Genomic DNA, 20,511 nt, shown 5'->3' with positions numbered 1-20,511 from the left:
CAGGGCGTGTGTGGTGTGTGTATATGTAAGTCTGTGTGTGTGTCTGTGTGTGTGTGTGTGTGTGTGTGTGTGTGTGTGTGTGTGTGTGTGTGTGTGTGTGAGAGAGAGAGCACAAGTGTGTGTGTGTTTGTTTTTGTGTGTGCGTATGCGTGTGTGTTTGTATATGTGTGTAAGCGCGTGTCTATATTTGTCAGCGTGCGTGTGTATATGTGTATATGTCGGTGTGTATGTGTGCTTGTGTATGTGTGTAAGCACTTGTCTCTATATGTGTGTCAATGAGTGTGTGTATATGCGTGTTAGCACAAGTGTGTGTGTGTGTGTGTGTCTGCGTGCGTTTGTATGTGTGTAAGCACGTGTCTACAGTATATGTATGTCAGCGTGTGTGTGTCTGTGTCTGTGTAAATGCATGTGTGTGCGTGCGTGCGTGCCTATGCCATCCTGGAATCAGCCACTCCAGCACTACTTCTGCCACATGTCTCCCGTGTGTGTGTGTGTGTGTGTGTGTGTGTGTGTGTGTGTGTGTGTGTGTGTGTGTGTGTGTGTGTGTGTGTGTGTGTGTGTGTGTGTGTGTGTGTGTGTGTATGTGTGTGTTGAGGTGTGGGCCCATTGTTTGAAATAACATCTCTCTGAAACAAGATCTGAAAAGCAAACTGCTGCCTGCCCACTGCTGCACAAAGAGGCTCCCTCATCCACCTGAACTGCCACTGTGCAGATGGTGCAGCGGCAGTGGAACTGTATTGTGCTGCTGTGCTGGGTGGAGAGGAGAGGAGAGGAGAGGAGAGGAGAGGAAAGGAGAGGAGAGGAGAGGAGGAAGAGGAGAGGAGAGGAGGAAGAGGAGAGGAGAGGAGGAAGAGGAGAGAGGAAGAGGAGAGGAGAGGAGAGGAGAGGAAAGGAGAGGAGAGGAGAGGAGGAAGACACCACACCACACCAAGCCCACTCACTCGGCCCCCTTTGTGCATTGATGTGGTACAGTATGACAGTATCCTACAGATGGTCCCACAGCATCTGTGCGTAGTGTGGGTTGTGATTTGCCCCCCAACCCCACCCCACCCCACAAAAAAACACCAAAACGCCAAAAAATTCTCTCCCTCTCTCTCTTGCTTCCTCTCTCTCGCTCTCTCTATTGCTCTCTCTCTCTCTTGCTCGCTCTCTCTTGCTCTCTCTCTCTCTCTCTCTCTCTCTCTCTCTCTCTCTCTCGCTCTCTTGCTCTCTTGCTCTCTCTCTCTCTCTCTCTCTCTCTCTCTCTCTCTCTCTCTCTCTCTCTCTCTCTCCCTCCCTCCCTCTCCTGTAGGTGTATTCCCATCTGGTGGAAGTCAGTGCAATGGCCAATCAGAGTGTGGTTGATGTTTTTTTTTTTAATATTCTAAATAATATCAATGTGGTTATGTAAAAGAATCTTTGGTTATGTAACATTACACTTAGCTGATGCTTTGATCCAAAGCAACGTAGTTATTTTACAGGGTATTGGATCCGGTCCCTGGAGCATTGTAGGGTTAGGTGCCTTGCTTAAGGGCACTTCATCCATGGATAAAGGTCTAGGGCAGTGGTTCTCAGCCTTTTTTTGAACAAACACCCCCTTGACCTCATCATAAGCCTCCCAATGCCCCGTTGACCTCATCATACGCCTCCCCAACGCCCCCTTGACCTCATCATAATCCTATCAATGCCCCCCTTATATTGAAAAATAAAATACCGGTAGACTAATGCCCCCCAATGGTAACTAAGCGCCACCCCCACTCAGTTGTATCCTTCTCAACGCCCCCCCTAGGGCTCCCCAACGCCCCCTGGGGGACTGTAGTGCCCCTGTTCAGAAACACTAGTCTAGGGAGAGGTAAACGAGGAATTCGAACCTGCAAGTTTCTGATCTTCAGACCACGACCCTAACCATTAACTCATGGCTTCCCCCATTATGTGAAGCCAAGATAATCAAGATAACCAAGACATCATAGCAAGTGGAGATATGAAAATCAGAAATGGGGGGTTCAATCCCCACAACCCCCCTACAAATCCCTCCCTGTCTGTCATGTCGCTGTAGCACAGTAACATTTCTTTCTGCTGCTAAAGCGTGTTTCTATGCAGAGACTGTGAAAGGGAAACTCCAACTCCCATTGTCATTGTGACACAGCGCTCTACAGCACCCAAGTGCACAGTGCACACAACGCATTTATGCCTCACCCGTGGCAGCCCCCAATGGCGCCTGAAAGGGAGCAGTACAGCGGGATGGTATCTTCTCTTTGTCTCTAGGCAAGAGCTGCCTGAAGCAGGCCCAGCCACCACCACGAGATGGTTACATCTCAAATTCCAACTGAACACCAAATCTAGTACATCCAACACCGTTCTAACAACTTCAATCCGGCTTTCACCCCAACACAGTTCTGAATTACTGTAGCCCTCTGCAAAGATGGGTTGCTGCACAGGCCTACCGTACCGGGCCTTCAGGGCCAAGTCTCTGTATTCCCTTCTTTATATTGTACCAAAATCAGTTCTTTTTTTATATACATTTTTTGAGGGGTTTTGTATTTCCAAAATTTTCTAAGGGGACATACCTTTAACCCCCAACAACATAGGGGTCTCTAGCATCTGTCCTGAAACCCTGCATCTCTTTGTAAACTACCAATACCCATGGAGGGGGGCCTTTCTTGTTGTCTGGCCAAGGGCCCCATGGAGTCGTAGTCTCTTCATGACCCTCAGTAAGGCAAGGCAAGTGTACTTGTGTAACACATTTCATACACAGATACAGTTCAATGTAAAAGCAAAGGAATACACATAAAGAAATAAAGCGTTAAAATAAGACATTAAAGACAAAGACAATTAAACAACATCAAGATCAAAGGTTGATAATTCAGAGCTGCTAATGGAAGGCACCTGAGAACCGCTTGGTCTTAGTCTGGGTGTAAAGCTATCATGTAAAATGAATGTTTCATCATCTCATTTCATGTAGCTACTGTCCACCCATTCCCATCTTACCGTCTATATACGTATCGTCCTACTGTCCACATCTTACCACAATAGCTGTGGAAATACTGTGTCGAAACGCAAGTGACAGTTGCAGTGTAGTTCTAAAATAACTGCCACTTTTGTTTCGACACACTTATTTCATCAGCTAATGTTAAAGTTCCTAATGAGTGCTGTTGTGCTCTGTACCACTTCCGAGAAGTGGTTTGACCACTAATTATGAAACTGAAAGAAATGATCTGAGACAGAGACTGCATTTTCCAGATCCAAATGCTGATATGAACGCTTTTACCATCCATTGTCAAGTAGTAGTCTTCATTCCATTGCATTTGAGCAGACCAATGTACAGTGGTGTAGTGGGGATTTTTAAAGTGGGGGTACGCATTTTTTAAGGTCATCAGATAATAAGGCAACTTATCAGGTCAAACCCCCCAACTGTCCTTAATCTACGGTCATTGCTTCTCTGTTTTCATCTGTTTGGTCAATCACCTGCAATACTGCTATGGGATCATACCTTTTTGTATTAAAAAATGGGCAGAAGATTTTTTTTCTAAATCTCACTTGAGGAGAAGTGGGTGGACTGCATACCCCCGCGTACCACCCACTACACCCCTGCCAATGTAATTACAGTCGCATCAGTCTATTGGTACAGTATATCAGTTTCATGTAGATTAGAATTTCTGTAGATATGGAGAGTGAAAAGGCATCTGCACGGAATATAAAATGTTCAGCTGAAATCAATTTGGCACAGGATCATTTACATTGCATTACAGTACATTACATTATACTACACTTAGCTGACGCTTTTATCCAAGCGACTTACAGGTATTTACAGGGTATGTTGATCTGTGAGACCATAGATGTGATCTATGAGACCGTTGTTATTGTCAATGTCTTGGTCATACATGCTGATACTTGCTTCATAGACTTTTGAAAATAGGGAACACTTTGACTTTGCACTGTGTATTTATGTGTATGTTTATACGTTTTGATGTTTTGTGTCCTCCCAGGGACTGCACATGTAAATGAGCTAAATCAGGCTAACTCTGGTATAGTGCACAAGTTGGCAACATTTATGTTTTAATTGTACATGATCACACAAAAAGAGAGAAGATCCGCTCACTGTAGCTGCTCCCAGTTTATTATACACAGCGTTTTCTACCAGTCTGGTCTCCGTCAGGTCTTCGTCAGGTGTACAGTAGGTGTCACACCTACACCTGACGAAGACCAGACTGGTCAAAACGTTGTGTATAATAAACTGGGAGCAGCAACAGTTTGCGGATCTTCTCTCTTTTTTTGTTTGATCGCGTTTAGTCCGGCACCCGTTTACTTGGATGTGCGTACACTCTAAACGCTTCTTATTAATTGCACATGGTCCCTAATGAACTGCAACTGAAAGTGAAGGTAACACTATATTAACGTCTGCTTATAAAGCATTAGTAACACATAGTAAATAATGAACAGATGATGAAGAAAGCATTAACAAATGTTTGTAAATGACTTGTAAATGTTTGTAAATGTTATGTTAATATTTTACATTCATCAAACATTTACAAATTGTTTATAAATGACTAATAATACTCTGTTAAAAGATTTGTGAAATCGTGAACATTATTTGTAGATATTTTATAAAGTATGAGCAAAATGTAGCAAATAATAAACATTTGTTAATGTTTTATTCATCATTAGTTAATTGATTATACTAAGTCTATATAAGCAGACATTAATATAAAGTGTTACCAAAGTGAAACAGACTGTGTGTTGCTTGCTGCAGGTTCCCTGCGTGGATGCCAGGGCAGTGCAGCTGGGCTCCCTGTTCGTGCGAGGCCTGACATACCTGGTGGCGGCCAACAGCGCCTGTGGCTCTCCCATCGCCATGGATACGCTGATGCCCTGGAGGACGTTCGATGGACTGCTGTTCCACCAGAAATATCTCCTGGCCCACACTGGCCAGACGCCAGAGGAACTGATGGAGGACCAGGTGATTACATTACACTACACTACATTACACTACACTACACTACACTACACTGCATTACATTACACTACATTACATTACACTGCATTACACTACATTACATTACACTACACTACACTGCATTACATCACACTACATTACACTACATTACATTACACTGCATTACACTACATTACATTACACTACACTACACTGCATTACATCACACTACATTACACTACATTACATTACACTGCATTACACTACATTACATTGCACTACACTACACTGCATTACATCACACTACACTACACTGCATTACATTACATTACACTACACTACACTGCATTACATTACACTACACTACACTACACTACATTACATTACATTACATTACATTACATTACACTACATTACATTACACTACTTTCCGCTACATTACATTACACTACACTACATTCCACTACATTACATTACACTACACTACATTCCACTACACTGCATTACATTCCACTACATTCCATTCCACCAGAAGTATCTCCTGGCCCACACTGGCCAAACCCCAGAGGAACTATTGGAGGTCCAGGTGATTACATTACATTACACTACATTTACATTATATTACACTTCATTACATTCCACTACATTACATCACTTAACACTACGCTACACTACATTACTTAACATTTCTTTGTTTTTTTTAATGTATGACCTTTATTGCTGATAGGACAGTTTGGAGTGAGACAAATATTGTATATCATGATTGTCACACATAACATGACATACCGGTACTCTCTGATGTTTGTTTATTTATTTATTTATTTTGCTCAATTGTTCACAGAGGTCATGGATCTCAAAATTCAACACTCTCAGAGAGCACGTCATCAGTGCCTGCAGGAGTCGTGGCAGACCCATACTAACAGCTCCACGGGAAGGCCAGCAAGGACCTGGTAAGATCTGCTCAGTGACAGTAAATAGATCTGCTCTTATGAAGCGTGTACAGAAGTTTTGTGTTGGAGCCAAAAACTCTCAAAAACAATTGGTTTGAGAACATTTATGCTGACCTACATTTTGACTTTTTCAAAGAATGCAGCCTTGAAGAGACAGTTGAAGGCCTTTTTCAGATGTTTCACAACAGCTTTGATCAGCTTTTGGCCTGTAATGCTACATAGAGCAGTGCATCAGCCGACACGACAGCACGACAGACAGTGTGTGCAGACATGGCTAAAAGATCCTGTCTCCGCGGTGATTCCAGTGGCAAAGCCCGTTGCCCACACGGCTCTCTGAGAGCCCTTAAAAGAGACAGCCTATCGCAGGGCTGGACTGGGACGATAAAATCAACCGGGCATTTTGGCACCTCACACACACACACACACACACGTACAGCCCGATTTTGAACTATATCCTGACTCGGCCCACTGGCTATATTGAAGACGGACCACTGGGCCGCCCCCTCTAATCTGTGTGCCAGGCCCAAAGAAAAAAGAAAAACCAAAGGTAGGAAAACACAACGGCGTCGGCCCCTGGGACCGTCGGCCCGCCGGGAAAATGCCCTGTATGCCAGATTACCAGTCCAGCCCTGGTCTAGCGTTATTATCCATATGGTGTAAATCAAAAAGTAAAAGAATAATAGAGGAGAGAGAGTATGCAACAAAACAATGTAAGGCAGTGAGTTGGGTGCCCCTGCCTGCCTGCAGCATAACAATATACAACAGCCCGCCTAATCAACCCCAGCTGGGGCCTCTGGCGAGCGCTGCGCTCTGATGGCAGACAGTTTTGGATCCACAGGATGCTTTGTCATAACAGGAATAATTCAGGGTTGCTTTTTATAGGACGTGTGCTATATTAAGTAACGTAACAAGACAACAAAATTACAACGTGGGGGCAGTCTCCCTCCTCCACACCAACTCCCCCCCTCCCTCCCATCAACTCCCTTTTTCTTTTCAAACGGCATTCAAGTGCGCTGCTCTGCGGTCCTGTTCGGGAGATTAAAAGAGCCCGCCCGCTCGCTCGCTCGCTCTCCACCAACTCCAAAATTGTCTCCATCTGTTCTTTTTCTCTCCTCCACATCCTGACGCAGAGCAGAGCGGCGCGTATCACATGGACGGCCTCGTCTAGTCTAGTCGGGTGTAGTCTGGTGGCCATGCAGATAGCAGCCTGCGTTAGCGTTAGCCTCGGGGGGATGTCATCGCCTTGACTCAGATCTGACAAACCCACTTCTTCCCAACCCCCCCTTCGGAAGTGCAAAAAAAAAAAAAAACCTTTCAGTTAATTTTTTTGTGAGTAGAGATTTGAAATCTGATTTTTTTCGGTCAGTATTTTATTGGTTGGTTTATGACGCTACGAAAGCATCCTGAAAAAAATGCAGTATTTAGTTCATGATTGTCTTGATATGGCTTGATGTGAACAGCTATGTGCATTAGCACAGGATTTATTAATAATAATAATAATAATAATAATAATAATAATAATATATGTTTTATATGATACTCAAAGTCGCTCGGATTTGGGAAAGACAAAGAGCAATAAGAGGAATCAAAGTACTGGCAATTTGGAGGCTTATTTTCCCTCATAAAGGGTAACATGCGTCAAGATTCTGGAACATTCTGGTGCCTGGATGCTGCATTAATGTCTAGTAGAAGGGGTTTTGTCCGACCGCATAGCCGTCAAAACCTCCCTGCACTTTCAAATCTGTTGTTTCAGTAAATAGTGGAATCATGTGCTGACAACATGATTGGAAAATGGTAGGTCTCAGCCATAGTATTTAATTCTTTAGAGAGGTCGGGGGAAAACATATTGCTGAGAGAGGGAAAAACATAAAAACATGCGTTGACATTTTTTTTTGACCAAGAGCAATCAGAAATATAGACAACAATCTGTCCTCTGTGTGTGTGTGTGTGTGTGTGTGTGTGTGTGTGTGTGTGTGTGTGTGTGTGTGTGTGTGTGTGTGTGTGTGTGTGTGTGTGTGTGTGTGTGTGTGTGTGTGTGTGTGTGTGTGTGTGTGTGTGTGTGTGTGTGTGTGTGTGTGTGTGCGCACTTATTGAACTTTTTATACTCTGACTGTTGTTGTTACAAGATGATGTTCCGTGCTATAGACAGACTCTTTTTTTCACTCCTGAGTGGACATACTGTATACAAATGTCTTTCATTTATGCCTGAACTTCATCTAGTAATCACTGCTTGCTTGGGGGAAATGTATGGTCTACCCCTTGAGGAACAGCATGGCATGACCACCGGTATGACATACCAAAAGATTCTTAATGCCTCAGCTCTCGTGGTGAATATTTGTGTCCAGGGTTCCAAAGCCTGCAATTACAACTGCACTGAAATGTTCTTTTTTCCCCCTCGTCTTCATCATACATATCCTCCTCAGGGAGGCCTGGGAGTGAGGCGTCCTCATCTGCGGCGGCCAGTACCCCAGTGCATCATGGGTCGCCACAGAGTACCAGCAGGCCCCAGCATGGCAGCGTTCCTGCCACTTACACTCCAGGTACTAGTGCACAGATTACGTAACAAGCTAACTGGATTTTCACATTTCTGTTCTGTATTCGTAATTTTAGAGTGAGGAGTCCGCTCAAATGCATGAAATTAAAAAAAGGATTTTAAGCGTGCCTACTCCTCACTCTTAAAATTACAGTCAGCCTTTGTCCTGCACCTTTTCCTGGGATGTGCATTATCTTCACCTTCAACTGTTCTAGTATTCGTGACATTTTTCTGTGATGTCCAAATATACCTTTGGATCATTTGTTTAATCTGTTACCGTTTATCAAGGTGATGGATTCCAGCCACGTGTACAGCGTCGTCCCGGCAGAAGGGCGTACCGGTTAGCTCCAAGGTCAGCAGTTTCTCAGAGTTTTCTTTTGACAGTTACACCCACCACAAGTTGTTAAGGATTGTGATGACGCGGCTTATGGGCGCGTCACCACCGCGTCCTGACAGACGCTTTTAAACTTTATTGGCGCCATTGCGCGTTCCCCTCTCTCACCTCTCCTAAGCCCGCGGCTGAAACGCTGCGCATTGGACATTGATTTATATGCTGGGACATTGTTATTATCATCTTGCGATGTGTAGTTTGAATTTTTGCAATCATATGGGTGCACACATTTTGATCGCGGCATGACAAACATTTTACACACGCTAAGCGCTTCCACATAGTCACACACGCCATACACCTCGCACAGCGACAGCAAACACAAACACAGTGGGTGTCCGCGAAATCCTGCATTGTTTTAAAAACACTTTCATGATGTTCGCAAAGCACATAACCTCCTAAATGTATTGTGTTCACTGTTGAAGTCTACTTGCTTTCGCCAAGGTTTTCTGTAGCGTTTAAAACTTACCTGCAGTGTTGCAGCTCTTCCGGGTCTGGGGCGAGAAGCCGAGGGCATGTTTCTGTGCGCATATATCTATGGGCGCGTCCGCTCATTGGCAGCGCTGCGCGCTGCAAAATCAATTATCTTTAGTTTTGCTTTTTGTTGCTTTATTTCTTTATGCATTCATTTGTTATCATTTGTGTTAAAGGCCTGATTTAGTTATTATATGTTTGGTACCGTTTTATAGAGTTTATTTAGTTATTTTCAGTTCTGTTTGTAACTCCCCCTGGCTTGTGTTCTGTAATGGATTAGTCCAGTGGCCAGGGCGGGAAAACTTTTGGATAAAAGGTTCGACTCCTCATTTGCTCGAGGAGGTCGGTAGGTGAAGGTTACCTTACCTGTGAGTATTGTCAGATGCTATGCCAAAGCATTTTTCTCTGCTGAAGAGATTTTCATTTTGACTTTTTTCATTATTATTTTTGTATATATATTTTTTGTAAATATTTTTCGTTTTGAATACTTACCTTTTTGGACACTTGAACACTCTTGTAAATATCACTCCTGGTGTGAAGAAAAATAAAAATTCAGTCGACGCAGTTTTTGCCTGTTGGAGCATTTTTGGTGCCATTCCAAGACCCCTCGACACTCTACCTTTCACAAGTGGTGGCAGCGGTGTTTTTCCAGTGTCAAAAGAGGGTGGCACCCAACGATGTCACAGCAGGCCAGCCTGCAACCAAATGCTGTGAGAAGCAGATCAGCAGAGTCGACTGCACACCAGACGGCGACAGAGGACAACATGGCTTCCAGGCCCCATTCTGCACCCCCAGATGACCGGACGTCCAGACTGGAGGAGACTCTACGCTCATTCATCCAATCACAGCAAGCCAGAGAGGAGCGCCAGGACCAGAAGTGGCGATCAATGCAACATCAGTTCCAGCAACTCCAGCTGCTTGTGAGCGGAGAGCACTTCGACCAACGTCCAGCAGAGGGAGCCACGAGCCAGTTACCAGATCCAGTCGCACGAGAGCCCGGTGTACCAGAAGACCACAACCAAAGACGGGAGGAGCAGCAACAGAGTCCAGCCCACGGCGCATCTGATGCACCAAGGTTAGCGACGGGGCGATCTCAGGAGCCCGCTACGCCAGATGACGTCTCACCAGGGCGGGGCCAGCTCTACACACGCTCAGTCACCCCTATGCCAGATCTTCCAAGGTCGGTGAGTGTGACCCCATCAGAATTTTACGGCTGGAGTCGTCCCAAGATGACACCATACCAAGAAGACGAGGACATTGAACATTATTTAACAACTTTTGAAAGACTCGCTTTGGCTAACCAATGGCCAAGACACAGTTGGGCTGTTTACCTTGTGCCCCTGTTGACAGGGAAAGCCCGTGCGGCATATGTCGCAATGGATATTGACAACACCATGGACTATACTAAAGTCAAAGAGGCCATACTGGCCAAGTTTGAAATCAACAACGACACCTACCGACATAGATTCCGGTCCATGACGCTATTGGACGGAGAGACTGCCAAAGAGCTGCAGGCACGCCTTAGTGACCTGTACACCAAGTGGATGTGCCCGGCACAGAAGACCAAAGCTCAAGTCGGGGACGCCATTGTACTGGAACAGTTCCTGCGTATGCTGAACCCGGAGCTGAGGATATGGGTCAAGGAGCGCAACCCGGTGACGTCGAAAGAAGCCGCGGATCTGGCAGAAGCCTTCATCGCAGCTCGATGCCACAGAGGGACCTACCAGCTCGGCGCCCACGACACCACTGCGAGGCGGGGCCAACCACCACCGAGGCAACCAACGCGTCAGCCTTCCAGTAAGTCTGTGGGTGGCGGTCGTGTGTTCAATAGGTCCTATAGCTCCCATAACCCCAATTCCCAGCCCAGCACACAGTCTAAGCCCAGGCCCAACATAGTTTGCCATAACTGTCATCAACCCAATCACATCAAGCCAGACTGCCCCTTACTCGACCGTAGCAATGCCAGTTTGTGTTACACACCATCTCACACATCCATGTCTACACCTAGCTCCACTGACACGCTAGTTCCCGTCACCATCAGGGGTAGGACTTTGCAGGCCCTTGTAGACACTGGTAGTAGCCAGACATTTGTAAGAAGCGCTTGTCTAGACCCTGCAGATTACGCTACTGCCGGCAGAGTGAGGGTGAGATGTATCCACGGAGATGAAACTGAACATCAGACAGTTAATATAGACATAGAGATTGATGGCCAGAGGTATCTGCTAAATGTTGGCATAATGGATTCACTGCCTTATCCCATTGTGTTAGGCCAGGATGTGCCTGTGTTGATTGATTTGCTGGAGAAGTCTGTACCTGTTGCATCTGCTTTTGTTACTACACGTTTACAAGCTCAAGCTGAGTTGGCGGAGTTACCATTTCCAGTCACAGAGCCTGTTGCTAAGCCTAAGAAGTCTAGGTCACTGAAGAGAAGGGACAAGTTTTTAGGTACTCCAGTGCAGGAGCAGTTACCCCTTCCACCCCTAGATGGCGATGTGATCGACACTGCAGAGTTCAAAGACCTTCAGAAAGCTGACCCTACACTTAAGTCTTGTTTTGAGAAAGTTGTGAGTGAGGAGGATGTCATGAAGGCTACCGTGTGTGGCAAAGAATGCTTTGTTGTGAGAGATGGTGTGCTGATGTGTGTGTTTGAGGAAGCAGAGCATATTGTAGTCCCTGAGTCACTGAGGCCCAAAGTTCTTCACCTTGCTCACAGTATCCCCTGGTCAGGACACTTAGGGCAGCAGAAGACACTTGACAGAGTTGCTAAGCGCTTTTACTGGCCCAAGTGGTATCAGGAGGTGATCGATTACTGCAAGTCCTGCCCCACATGCCAACTCAGATCCAAAACACACAGAGGCCAAAAAGCACCACTCATGAGCATGCCCATAATTGACACCCCATTCACAAGAATTGCTATGGATATTGTAGGCCCTTTGGAGAAGAGTAGAGGAGGCCACCGTTACATCTTAGTCATTTGCGACTATGCCACTCGATATCCCGAGGCCTACCCCCTCAGAAATGTTAAGTCCAGACAAGTGGCTAACTGTCTCATTCAGTTGTTCTCACGAGTAGGCATTCCCCGAGAAATCCTAACAGACCAGGGAACCAACTTTAACTCCCGTTTCATGAGACAGGTTTACTCCCTCCTGGGCATTAGGCCCATTAGAACCACACCGTACCACCCACAGACTGATGGATTGGTTGAACGCTTCAACCAGACCCTCAAATCCATGCTGAGGAAGTTTGTGTGTGACACCGGCGCAGACTGGGACCAGTGGCTGCCATACCTCCTGTTCGCGTACAGGGAGGTCCCCCAAGCTTCAACTGGCTACTCCCCGTTCGAGCTCCTCTTCGGCCGCCAGGTGAGAGGACCCCTGGATGTGCTCAAAGAGGCGTGGACCGGAGAGGGAGCACCACAACAAACCAGCATCGCGGAGTACGTGCTGAAGATGAGAGCCAAGCTTGAGGAGCTCAGCAGCCTGGCCCACGACAACATGGTCAAGGCCCAGTCACGCCAGAAGACCACGTACGACCGGACAGCGCGGAGCCGCAACTTCAACCCGGGCCAGAAGGTTCTCCTGCTACTGCCTTCGTCCACCAGCAGTCTCCTGGCGAGATGGCAGGGGCCGTTCGAGGTGCTGGCGAAAGTGGGTCCGGTGACGTACGAACTCGCCATGCCAGATCGTCGAAAGCCAAGACAAAGGTTCCACATCAACCTGCTCAAAGAGTGGGTACCTCGACCAGACACCACCAGCCACCTGAACTGGGCTCGGGTGGTGGAAGAAGAGGAGGAGACCAAGGAGCAGTACTTCCCCACGGGGGGAGGCGAGACTTCTCCACCGCTGCAGCATCTGTCCAGCCGCCAGCAGGACGACGTGCAGCAGGTCATTCCAGAGGGCCTGTTCAGAGAGGAGCCTGGACGGACTTCGCTGATGCAGCACCACATCCGTCTGACAGGACCAGGTCCGGTCCGACAGACTGCTTGCCGGGTCCCGGCGAGGCTCATCCCTGCTTTGAAGGCGGAGGTCCACGCAATGCTGGACATGGGCGTGATAGTGCCATCGCGCAGCGAATGGTGCAGCCCCGTCGTGCTCGTCCCCAAAAAGGACGGCGAGCTGCGCTTTTGTGTTGACTTTTCAAAACTGAACTCAATCTCAGCCTTTGACCCCTACCCAATGCCAAGGGTAGATGAGATGGTGGAACGGCTGGGCAAAGCCCAGTACCTCAGTACCCTTGATCTTTGCAAGGGGTACTGGCAAGTGCCACTCACACCAGAGGCCCAAGAACTGACAGCCTTTCGGGCCCCGAGTGGACTTTACCAGTTTACCACCATGCCCTTCGGACTCCACGGAGCGGCCGCGACATTCCAGCGGCTCATGGATCAAGTGCTGCGGGGGGCGGAGACTTATGCCGCCGCCTACATCGACGACGTCATCATCTACAGCTCCTCCTGGGAGGAGCATGTGACCCATCTGGCTGACGTGTTCAGCCGGATCAGCAACGCCGGCCTGGTTGTGAATGCCAGCAAATGCCAGCTGGCTAGGCCGGAGGTCTGCTACCTAGGCTACGTGCTGGGTAGTGGCAACATCAAGCCACAAGTGAGCAAGGTGGAGGCTGTCCGTGACCGCCCACGACCCACAACCAAGAAGGGTGTGAGATCCTTCCTGGGTCTCGTGGGGTGGTACAGGCGGTTTATCCCCAACTTCTCCACACGTGCCTCCAAGCTCACTGACTTGACCCGCAAAAACAGCCCCAATAAGGTTGTGTGGACAGATGACTGTCAGGCAGCCTTCCAGGACCTGAAGGATTGTCTTTGTGACTCACCTGTGCTACAGAGCCCCAACTTTGATCTACCCTTCACGGTGCAGACCGACGCCTCTGGGCTGGGGCTTGGTGCTGTACTACTGCAGGGGGAAGGGGCAGACCGACATCCCGTGCAGTACATCAGCCGTAAGCTGTTCGACCGTGAGACCCGGTACTCTACGGTTGAAAAAGAGTGCCTGGCCATCAAGTGGGCCTTGGACAGTCTCCGGTACTATCTGCTGGGGAAACGGTTTGACTTGGAGACAGACCACCGTGCGCTGCAGTGGCTCCACCGTATGAGAGACAGTAATGCCAGAGTCACGCGGTGGTACCTGTCATTGCAGCCCTACAACTTCACCATCCGGTATAAGGCCGGAAAAGAAAATGTTTCCGCTGACTTCTTGTCCCGCCCCGAGGAGGAGGGGCAATCTTAAGGAGGGGGGTGTGTGATGACGCGGCTTATGGGCGCGTCACCACCGCGTCCTGACAGACGCTTTTAAACTTTATTGGCGCCATTGCGCTTTCCCCTCTCTCACCTCTCCTAAGCCCGCGGCTGAAACACAGCGCATTGGACATTGATTTATATGCTGGGACATTGTTATTAACATCTTGCGATGTGTAGTTTGAATGTTTGCAATCATATGGGTGCACACATTTTGATCGCGGCATGACAAACATTTTACACACGCTAAGCGCTTCCACATAGTCACACACGCCATACACCTCACACAGCGACATCAAACACAAACACAGTGTTGTCCGCAAAATATTGCATTGTTTTAAAAACAGTTCCATAATGTTTGCAAAGCATACCACCTCCTAAATGCATTGTGTTTACTGTTTAAGCCTATTTGCTTTCACCAAGGTTTTCTGTAGCGTTTAAAACTTACCTGCAGTGTAGCAGCTCTTCCGGGTTTGGCGAGAGAAACCGAGGGCATGATTCTGTGCGCATATATCCATGGGCGCGTTCGCTCATTGGCAGCGCTGCGCGCTGCAAAATCAATTATCTTTAGTTTTGCTTTTTGTTGCTTTATTTCTTTATGCATTCATTTGTTATCATTTGTGTTAAAGGCCTGATTTAGTTAATATATGTTTGGTACCGTTTTATAGAGTTTATTTAGTTATTTTCAGTTCTGTTTGTAAATCCCCCCTGGCTTATGTTCTGTAATGGATTAGTCCAGTGGCCAGGGCGGGAAAACTTTTGCTTAAAAGGTCCGACTCCTCATTTGCTCGAGGAGGTCGGTAGGTGAAGGTTACCTTACCTGTGAGTATTGTCAGATGCTATGCCAAAGCATTTTTCTCTGCTGAAGAGATTTTCATTTTGACTTTTTTCATTATTATTTTTGTATATACATTTTTTGTAAATATTTTTCTTTTTGAATACTTACCTTTTTGGACACTTGGACACTCGTTTGTAAATATCACTCCTGGTGTGAAGAAAAATAAAAATTCAGTCGACGCAGTTTTTGCCTGTTGGAGCATTTTTGGTGCCATTCCAAGACCCCTCGACACTCTACCTTTCACAAGGATGCATTGCACACATGTCTATTACACATCCTCTTTTTACCCGCACTGCTCACTCTCAGAGAATGCTACTGTCGTGTTTTATTGTGTCTTTGACACCTATATGAGGATGTTTTTTCCCCTTCGTATTTGTATGTCAGGTGACCATTGAATTTATTGCTTATTTATCAATATATTACTGTTTTCAACCTGTGAGCACCGTATTGTGTCTTTATTTATTGTTTGCCTTTTTTGTCTTTTTGAAATGCAGGTGGCCCCAGAATAATCCCCGTCCGTATCATCCATGAACAGGCACAATCGCCCTTGCCTGATTGTCATCGACTTTCAAATCTTGTTGCGTCACTAGGAGGACACGGCCTGGCTACAGTGCCTACAGAAGGTAGAAGGCACACTGCAAATCCCTTAACAACTCTACCTCTACTACAACCAGTAGCTGTCTGAAATCAAACTGAACGTCAGGGGCTTGTACTAGGAAGCTGGTTGAGGAGTAAACCAGGTTAAGTTAAAAGATAAATCACCTAGTAGAGGAGCCTGGAGTCCTCGTTAAATTGAGTCCAGACTCCAGGCTCCTCTATCAGATGATTTACCTCTTAACTTAATCTGGTTTACTCCTGAGCCAGCTTCTTAGTATGCCCTGTGTTTTGAAGCATTCTGTTTCTAATGGGTTACTACAATGTAAACTCCTCTTGTGTGGAAGTAGTCTTTTGCCGGTTGATTAAATGAACTCCTAGGGAGGCACTTCTGTGGCCTGTTCATCTAGAGCTGGTATTTAAATGGAAAGGACGCTATTTTTAAAATGAGGGAAACCATCTCTGGCACAACTATGTTTATTCACATTGTTTTCACATTACAAATATGGAGTCCTGTCAGAGTTTGTGTATTCATATGTTTAATGGTTGAAATGTAGATGTTTGCATTTAAATTTCTTTGTGTGCACTGAGATCTTTAAACTGTTGTGTATGATCGCATTGACCAAAACTACAACTTTACATAAGATGCTTTTGAATTAAGGTGTTTTTTTTTAAAGTTCAATGTTCATTTTGATGTTCTGCCAAGTAAATGAATAAAATGTTCCCCATGTTGATTTATAATATCATGTGCCCTGTCCTTTTATTTTAGGAGGAATAAAGGTTTTTGGGTCCCTTTTCAGCAAAAAAGCATCAAAGTCTGTTGTTTTTTACTACCCCACTGCAGCTTAAACAGTGTGCGTTAGCCCTCAGAAGTAATGAAGGCTCTTCTAAAACTCAGATCCCCAAAGTCAGCAAAAGCGTGTAATGCCTCTGTTAATGGTTTTAATAGAGTCTGTATTTGCCTTGCCCACAAATGACACATATCAGCCACATCGTGCCTTTGCAGTGCATCATAAAAAGGCGAGGGTTTCTGTTCTTGTCCATGTACTGTACACAAACAATCAGACGTCCCTCCCATTCCTCCATCACATCCTGGGCTGTCAGACCATGACTCAGCAGAAACGGAACATGGCAGTGGATGCTGTGGCACACTGCGCGAAGACAACACACTGTAAAAAGGGGCAAGTTGCCCATAATGCTGAACCCTGGTTCAAATCCAGTGTTGCAACTGTACACTGCACCTAGATGTCTTTGTTCTTTAATTACTTATATACTGCTGTACTCTGCGCTGACCCCTTTATCCTGTTCCTGCTTAAATTTCCTACCTTGTAAGTCGCTTTGGTCAAAGGCGTCCGCTAAATGTAATGTAATGTAATGTAAAAATCCAGCCTGGGACAATTCTCAGCCCTAACCCATCTCTATGTCCTATTTATTTCCTTTCATTTCTTCAATGTCACTATCACATAGAGGCGAAGCCCAACAATAAATACAAAAAAGAAATGTCAAGAAATGTGGAAGTGGTAACGATTGTATACTCTATGGGGCACCTTGGAATGTACTGCTGAGTTGACTGAAAACGTTTTCAATGGTAAGGGCGGACTCCTAAAAAGGTGTAAAATCTCAAAATGGCTGAGCAGGAATAGATCTGCTTCCGCAAGTGAGTGCAGTGCTACTCAAGACTCACAGCAAATAGACTTTGAATGTTAACACAAACTTTTTTTGGGCCCTCGTTTTCACCCAAAAAGAAGTCATTTGATTTAAAAATACACAGCAAGGGGAGGAGGGGGGCGGGGGGGAAAGTAACAATGTGTGTGTTTTTCTTGTTTTTTTTCTATAATAAGCGCAATTATCTGTTTAATTATGGTGCTGGGCAGAGTGTATTGTAAATATAGCAGCCAGAGGAGCACAGGGAAGACAACAGGGAGGAACAAAAGGGGTCTGCTGTCCCGGGCCCAGGGAGATGGTGGAGGGGGCCCAAAAATTGGGTCCTGATTACATTGTATGTATTGGATCAGGGGGCCTTTTAAATGACTCTGTCCCGGGCCCGGCAAAAGCTGTCAGCGGCCCCTGGTGCTGTGTGGCAGCAATAGCGGCAGCGGCACACTGCGGTCTGTAGTACCCGAGCGAGGCCCGGGGTCTGCTCCTGCTCCTGCTCCTGCTCCTGCTCCTGCTCTGGCCCCAGTGAGAGGTACTGCGAAGGGGGCTGTGGTATGGTGCCCTGCTGCCTGCCTACAGAGAGCGTGGTGGCATGACAGCCCAGCCCCAGCCCAGTGTGGTGCGGTGCGGTTGGACAGGGCTTCACTCCCGCTCCGCTCAGCCATGCATGAGGGAGGAGAGGAGGGAGGAGAGGAGGAGGAGGGAGGAGAGAGGAGTGAGAAGAGGAGAGGACGGGGGAGAGGAGAGGAGGAGGAGGGCCAGGCAGGGCGGTGGAGTTGTGGGAAACAGGGCTGTCTATTTGAGCTGCACTGGGATGAGGGGAGCCATGGGAGGAAAAAGGGAGGGGTTGTGTGTGTGTGCGCGCGCATGTGTGTGTGTCTCTGTGTGTATCTAGAACTGTGGGGTTAGGCTGTCTGTCTGCCTGCCTGCCACGGGAACCCATGCTTGGGTGTACATGTCTGCTTCCTCAGTGGTATAGGCCCTTTTTTGTTGTTGTTGCAAAGGGGGCGGGGGTCCATTGGCTCTCAAACCACACCAGAAACACACACACACACACACACACACACACACACACACACACACGCCCACGCACCCCCCAGCAACCCTCAACCACCACACACACACACACACACACACACACCACCACCACCACCACCCACAAACACACACCAGAAACATCCACATACCCACCCACCTACCCTATCTCGCATTGCCCCTTGCTGTCTCTGTCTCTCATCCCCTCCTCCACCCCCCGTCTAATCGTACCCTTTACCCACGAAGAAGGCTAAATGCAGGCCTGGGTTGAAAGCGCTGGTTTGAGTTTGGGTTTGTTGTTTTGGTACTGTAGGTTCTGTGGAGTCTTCAGAGGGGAAGTGAGAGGGCTTGACTCAGGGCTGACTGGCCTTCTCCTTCCACAGGAGAGAATGCCCATGTTTTAGTTACATTACATTACATTGCAGTTTGCAGACACTTTCATCCAAATCAACTTACAATCGAGGATATTCTATACAGTTATCATAGCATACAACACTTGCAGATACAAAGTGCAGAGGAAATATACAGAACAATAGGTGCCAATACCAAGTGGGTTTAGGATTTTTACGTTAGCATAAGGTTAAGTACAGTTGACACACACACACACAAACACATTTTTATCAGTGTTTTTTAGTTTCCAGAAAGCCTGCTGCCCCTTCACAAATGCCACATTTATCACCACCATCAATTTCTGTTATGATTTGGAAATATACACTGTTCTTGCATGAACTCATGGATATTCTCCATGTCAGCCATTTTGAATAACCTGTCATAGACATACAGTATTTGGCTGCAAAACTCACAATTTAATTTGTTGGCCTTTTCTTGGTTTTATTGGATAAAACATTTTGAAAGGAGACAGGAAAGTCATGGCAGACACCGACAGGGGAGGATGGGGAAATAACCCCAGCCCGGAATCGAACCCAGGTGTCCAGCACACCAGTCACTGCCCTAGCTGTTTAAGGGTCAGACACGTTTTAGTAGCACATGTAGCACATGTCAGGGTGGTGCAACGACAGCTAATGCCACTATTGTATGGATTATTTGTTTTTTGTTTAATTTTAGTGGATAATCTAAGAAGCATATTCATTGCTGTACATTCATTACCAACTACTAATTAATTTATGGGCATCAGATATCGTTGTACCACCTGACGTCTGAACCCCCCCAAAAAGGGCTTGTGTAGTGGTGGTTGTACTTTCAGAAGAGAAGCCACAGAATGTGCAAGTGTACACACAGGACTGCGCTCACCTTTGGCTGAGCCCAGGACAAAATCATCTGAACGGGCCTCCCACCTAATACATGCAATGTAATGAGGACCGAATTCTGAGGCCCCCTCTCTCCTTTGGCCCAGGACAGCTGGCGTCTTTGTCCTCCCTCATCAGTTTCCTTGTATACACATGCTCATTGAAGTGAGCATTGGCGTGGCCGCCTTTTTCTTCCAATTATAACAACCTCTTGTCTCTTTACTCTCCTGAAGTAACCCAGGAGTACTAGATCAAGTGGGTTGTGCTGCAAACTAGGTCTAACTGAACTACATTCATTGCACTGTTTAGAAATCTCACCTCTAAGTTTATGAGCAGGCTGGACCACGCTACAAATGTATGAGCTTATTGCACAATTAGTAGATCCAAGTCGTAGCTCTGTAAGGCACATGTCCATGATCTGGGAACACTGGTATGACCTTCATTAGCGTCCCTTTTTACCTCAGCCAAGGAGGTTATGTTTTCAGACACGTTGGTTTGTCTGTTCGTTTGTTTGTCAGTCTGTCTGTCAGCTGGATAGCTCAAAAAGTTATGAACTGATTTGGATGAAACTTTGCGGAGTTGTTGGAAATGACAAAAGAAACAAGAGATAACATTTTGGTGGTGATCCGGAACACGATC

At 46.6% G+C, this 20,511-nt stretch overlaps 1 protein-coding gene across 1 annotated transcript in view; it reads left to right on the top strand.

The window, feature by feature from the left end:
* Positions 1 to 16,082, top strand: part of fam120b (family with sequence similarity 120 member B) — a 34,169-nt gene extending 18,087 nt beyond the window's left edge. The window contains exons 6-10 of the mRNA XM_063191100.1: positions 4,730 to 4,936; positions 5,754 to 5,862; positions 8,286 to 8,402; positions 8,684 to 8,747; positions 15,835 to 16,082. Coding sequence (XP_063047170.1) covers positions 4,730 to 4,936; positions 5,754 to 5,862; positions 8,286 to 8,402; positions 8,684 to 8,747; positions 15,835 to 15,871 — 534 coding nt within the window. The 3' untranslated portion in view covers positions 15,872 to 16,082. The remainder of the gene's footprint in view (positions 1 to 4,729; positions 4,937 to 5,753; positions 5,863 to 8,285; positions 8,403 to 8,683; positions 8,748 to 15,834) is intronic.
* Positions 16,083 to 20,511: the final 4,429 nt, after the last annotated feature.

Source organism: Engraulis encrasicolus, chromosome 24 (assembly GCF_034702125.1).
Source record: "Engraulis encrasicolus isolate BLACKSEA-1 chromosome 24, IST_EnEncr_1.0, whole genome shotgun sequence".
In the NCBI taxonomy this organism is placed as follows: Eukaryota; Metazoa; Chordata; class Actinopteri; order Clupeiformes; family Engraulidae; genus Engraulis; species Engraulis encrasicolus.
The sequence above is the reverse complement of the archived record's forward strand: the minus strand, read 5'-3'. Positions and strand labels throughout refer to the sequence as shown.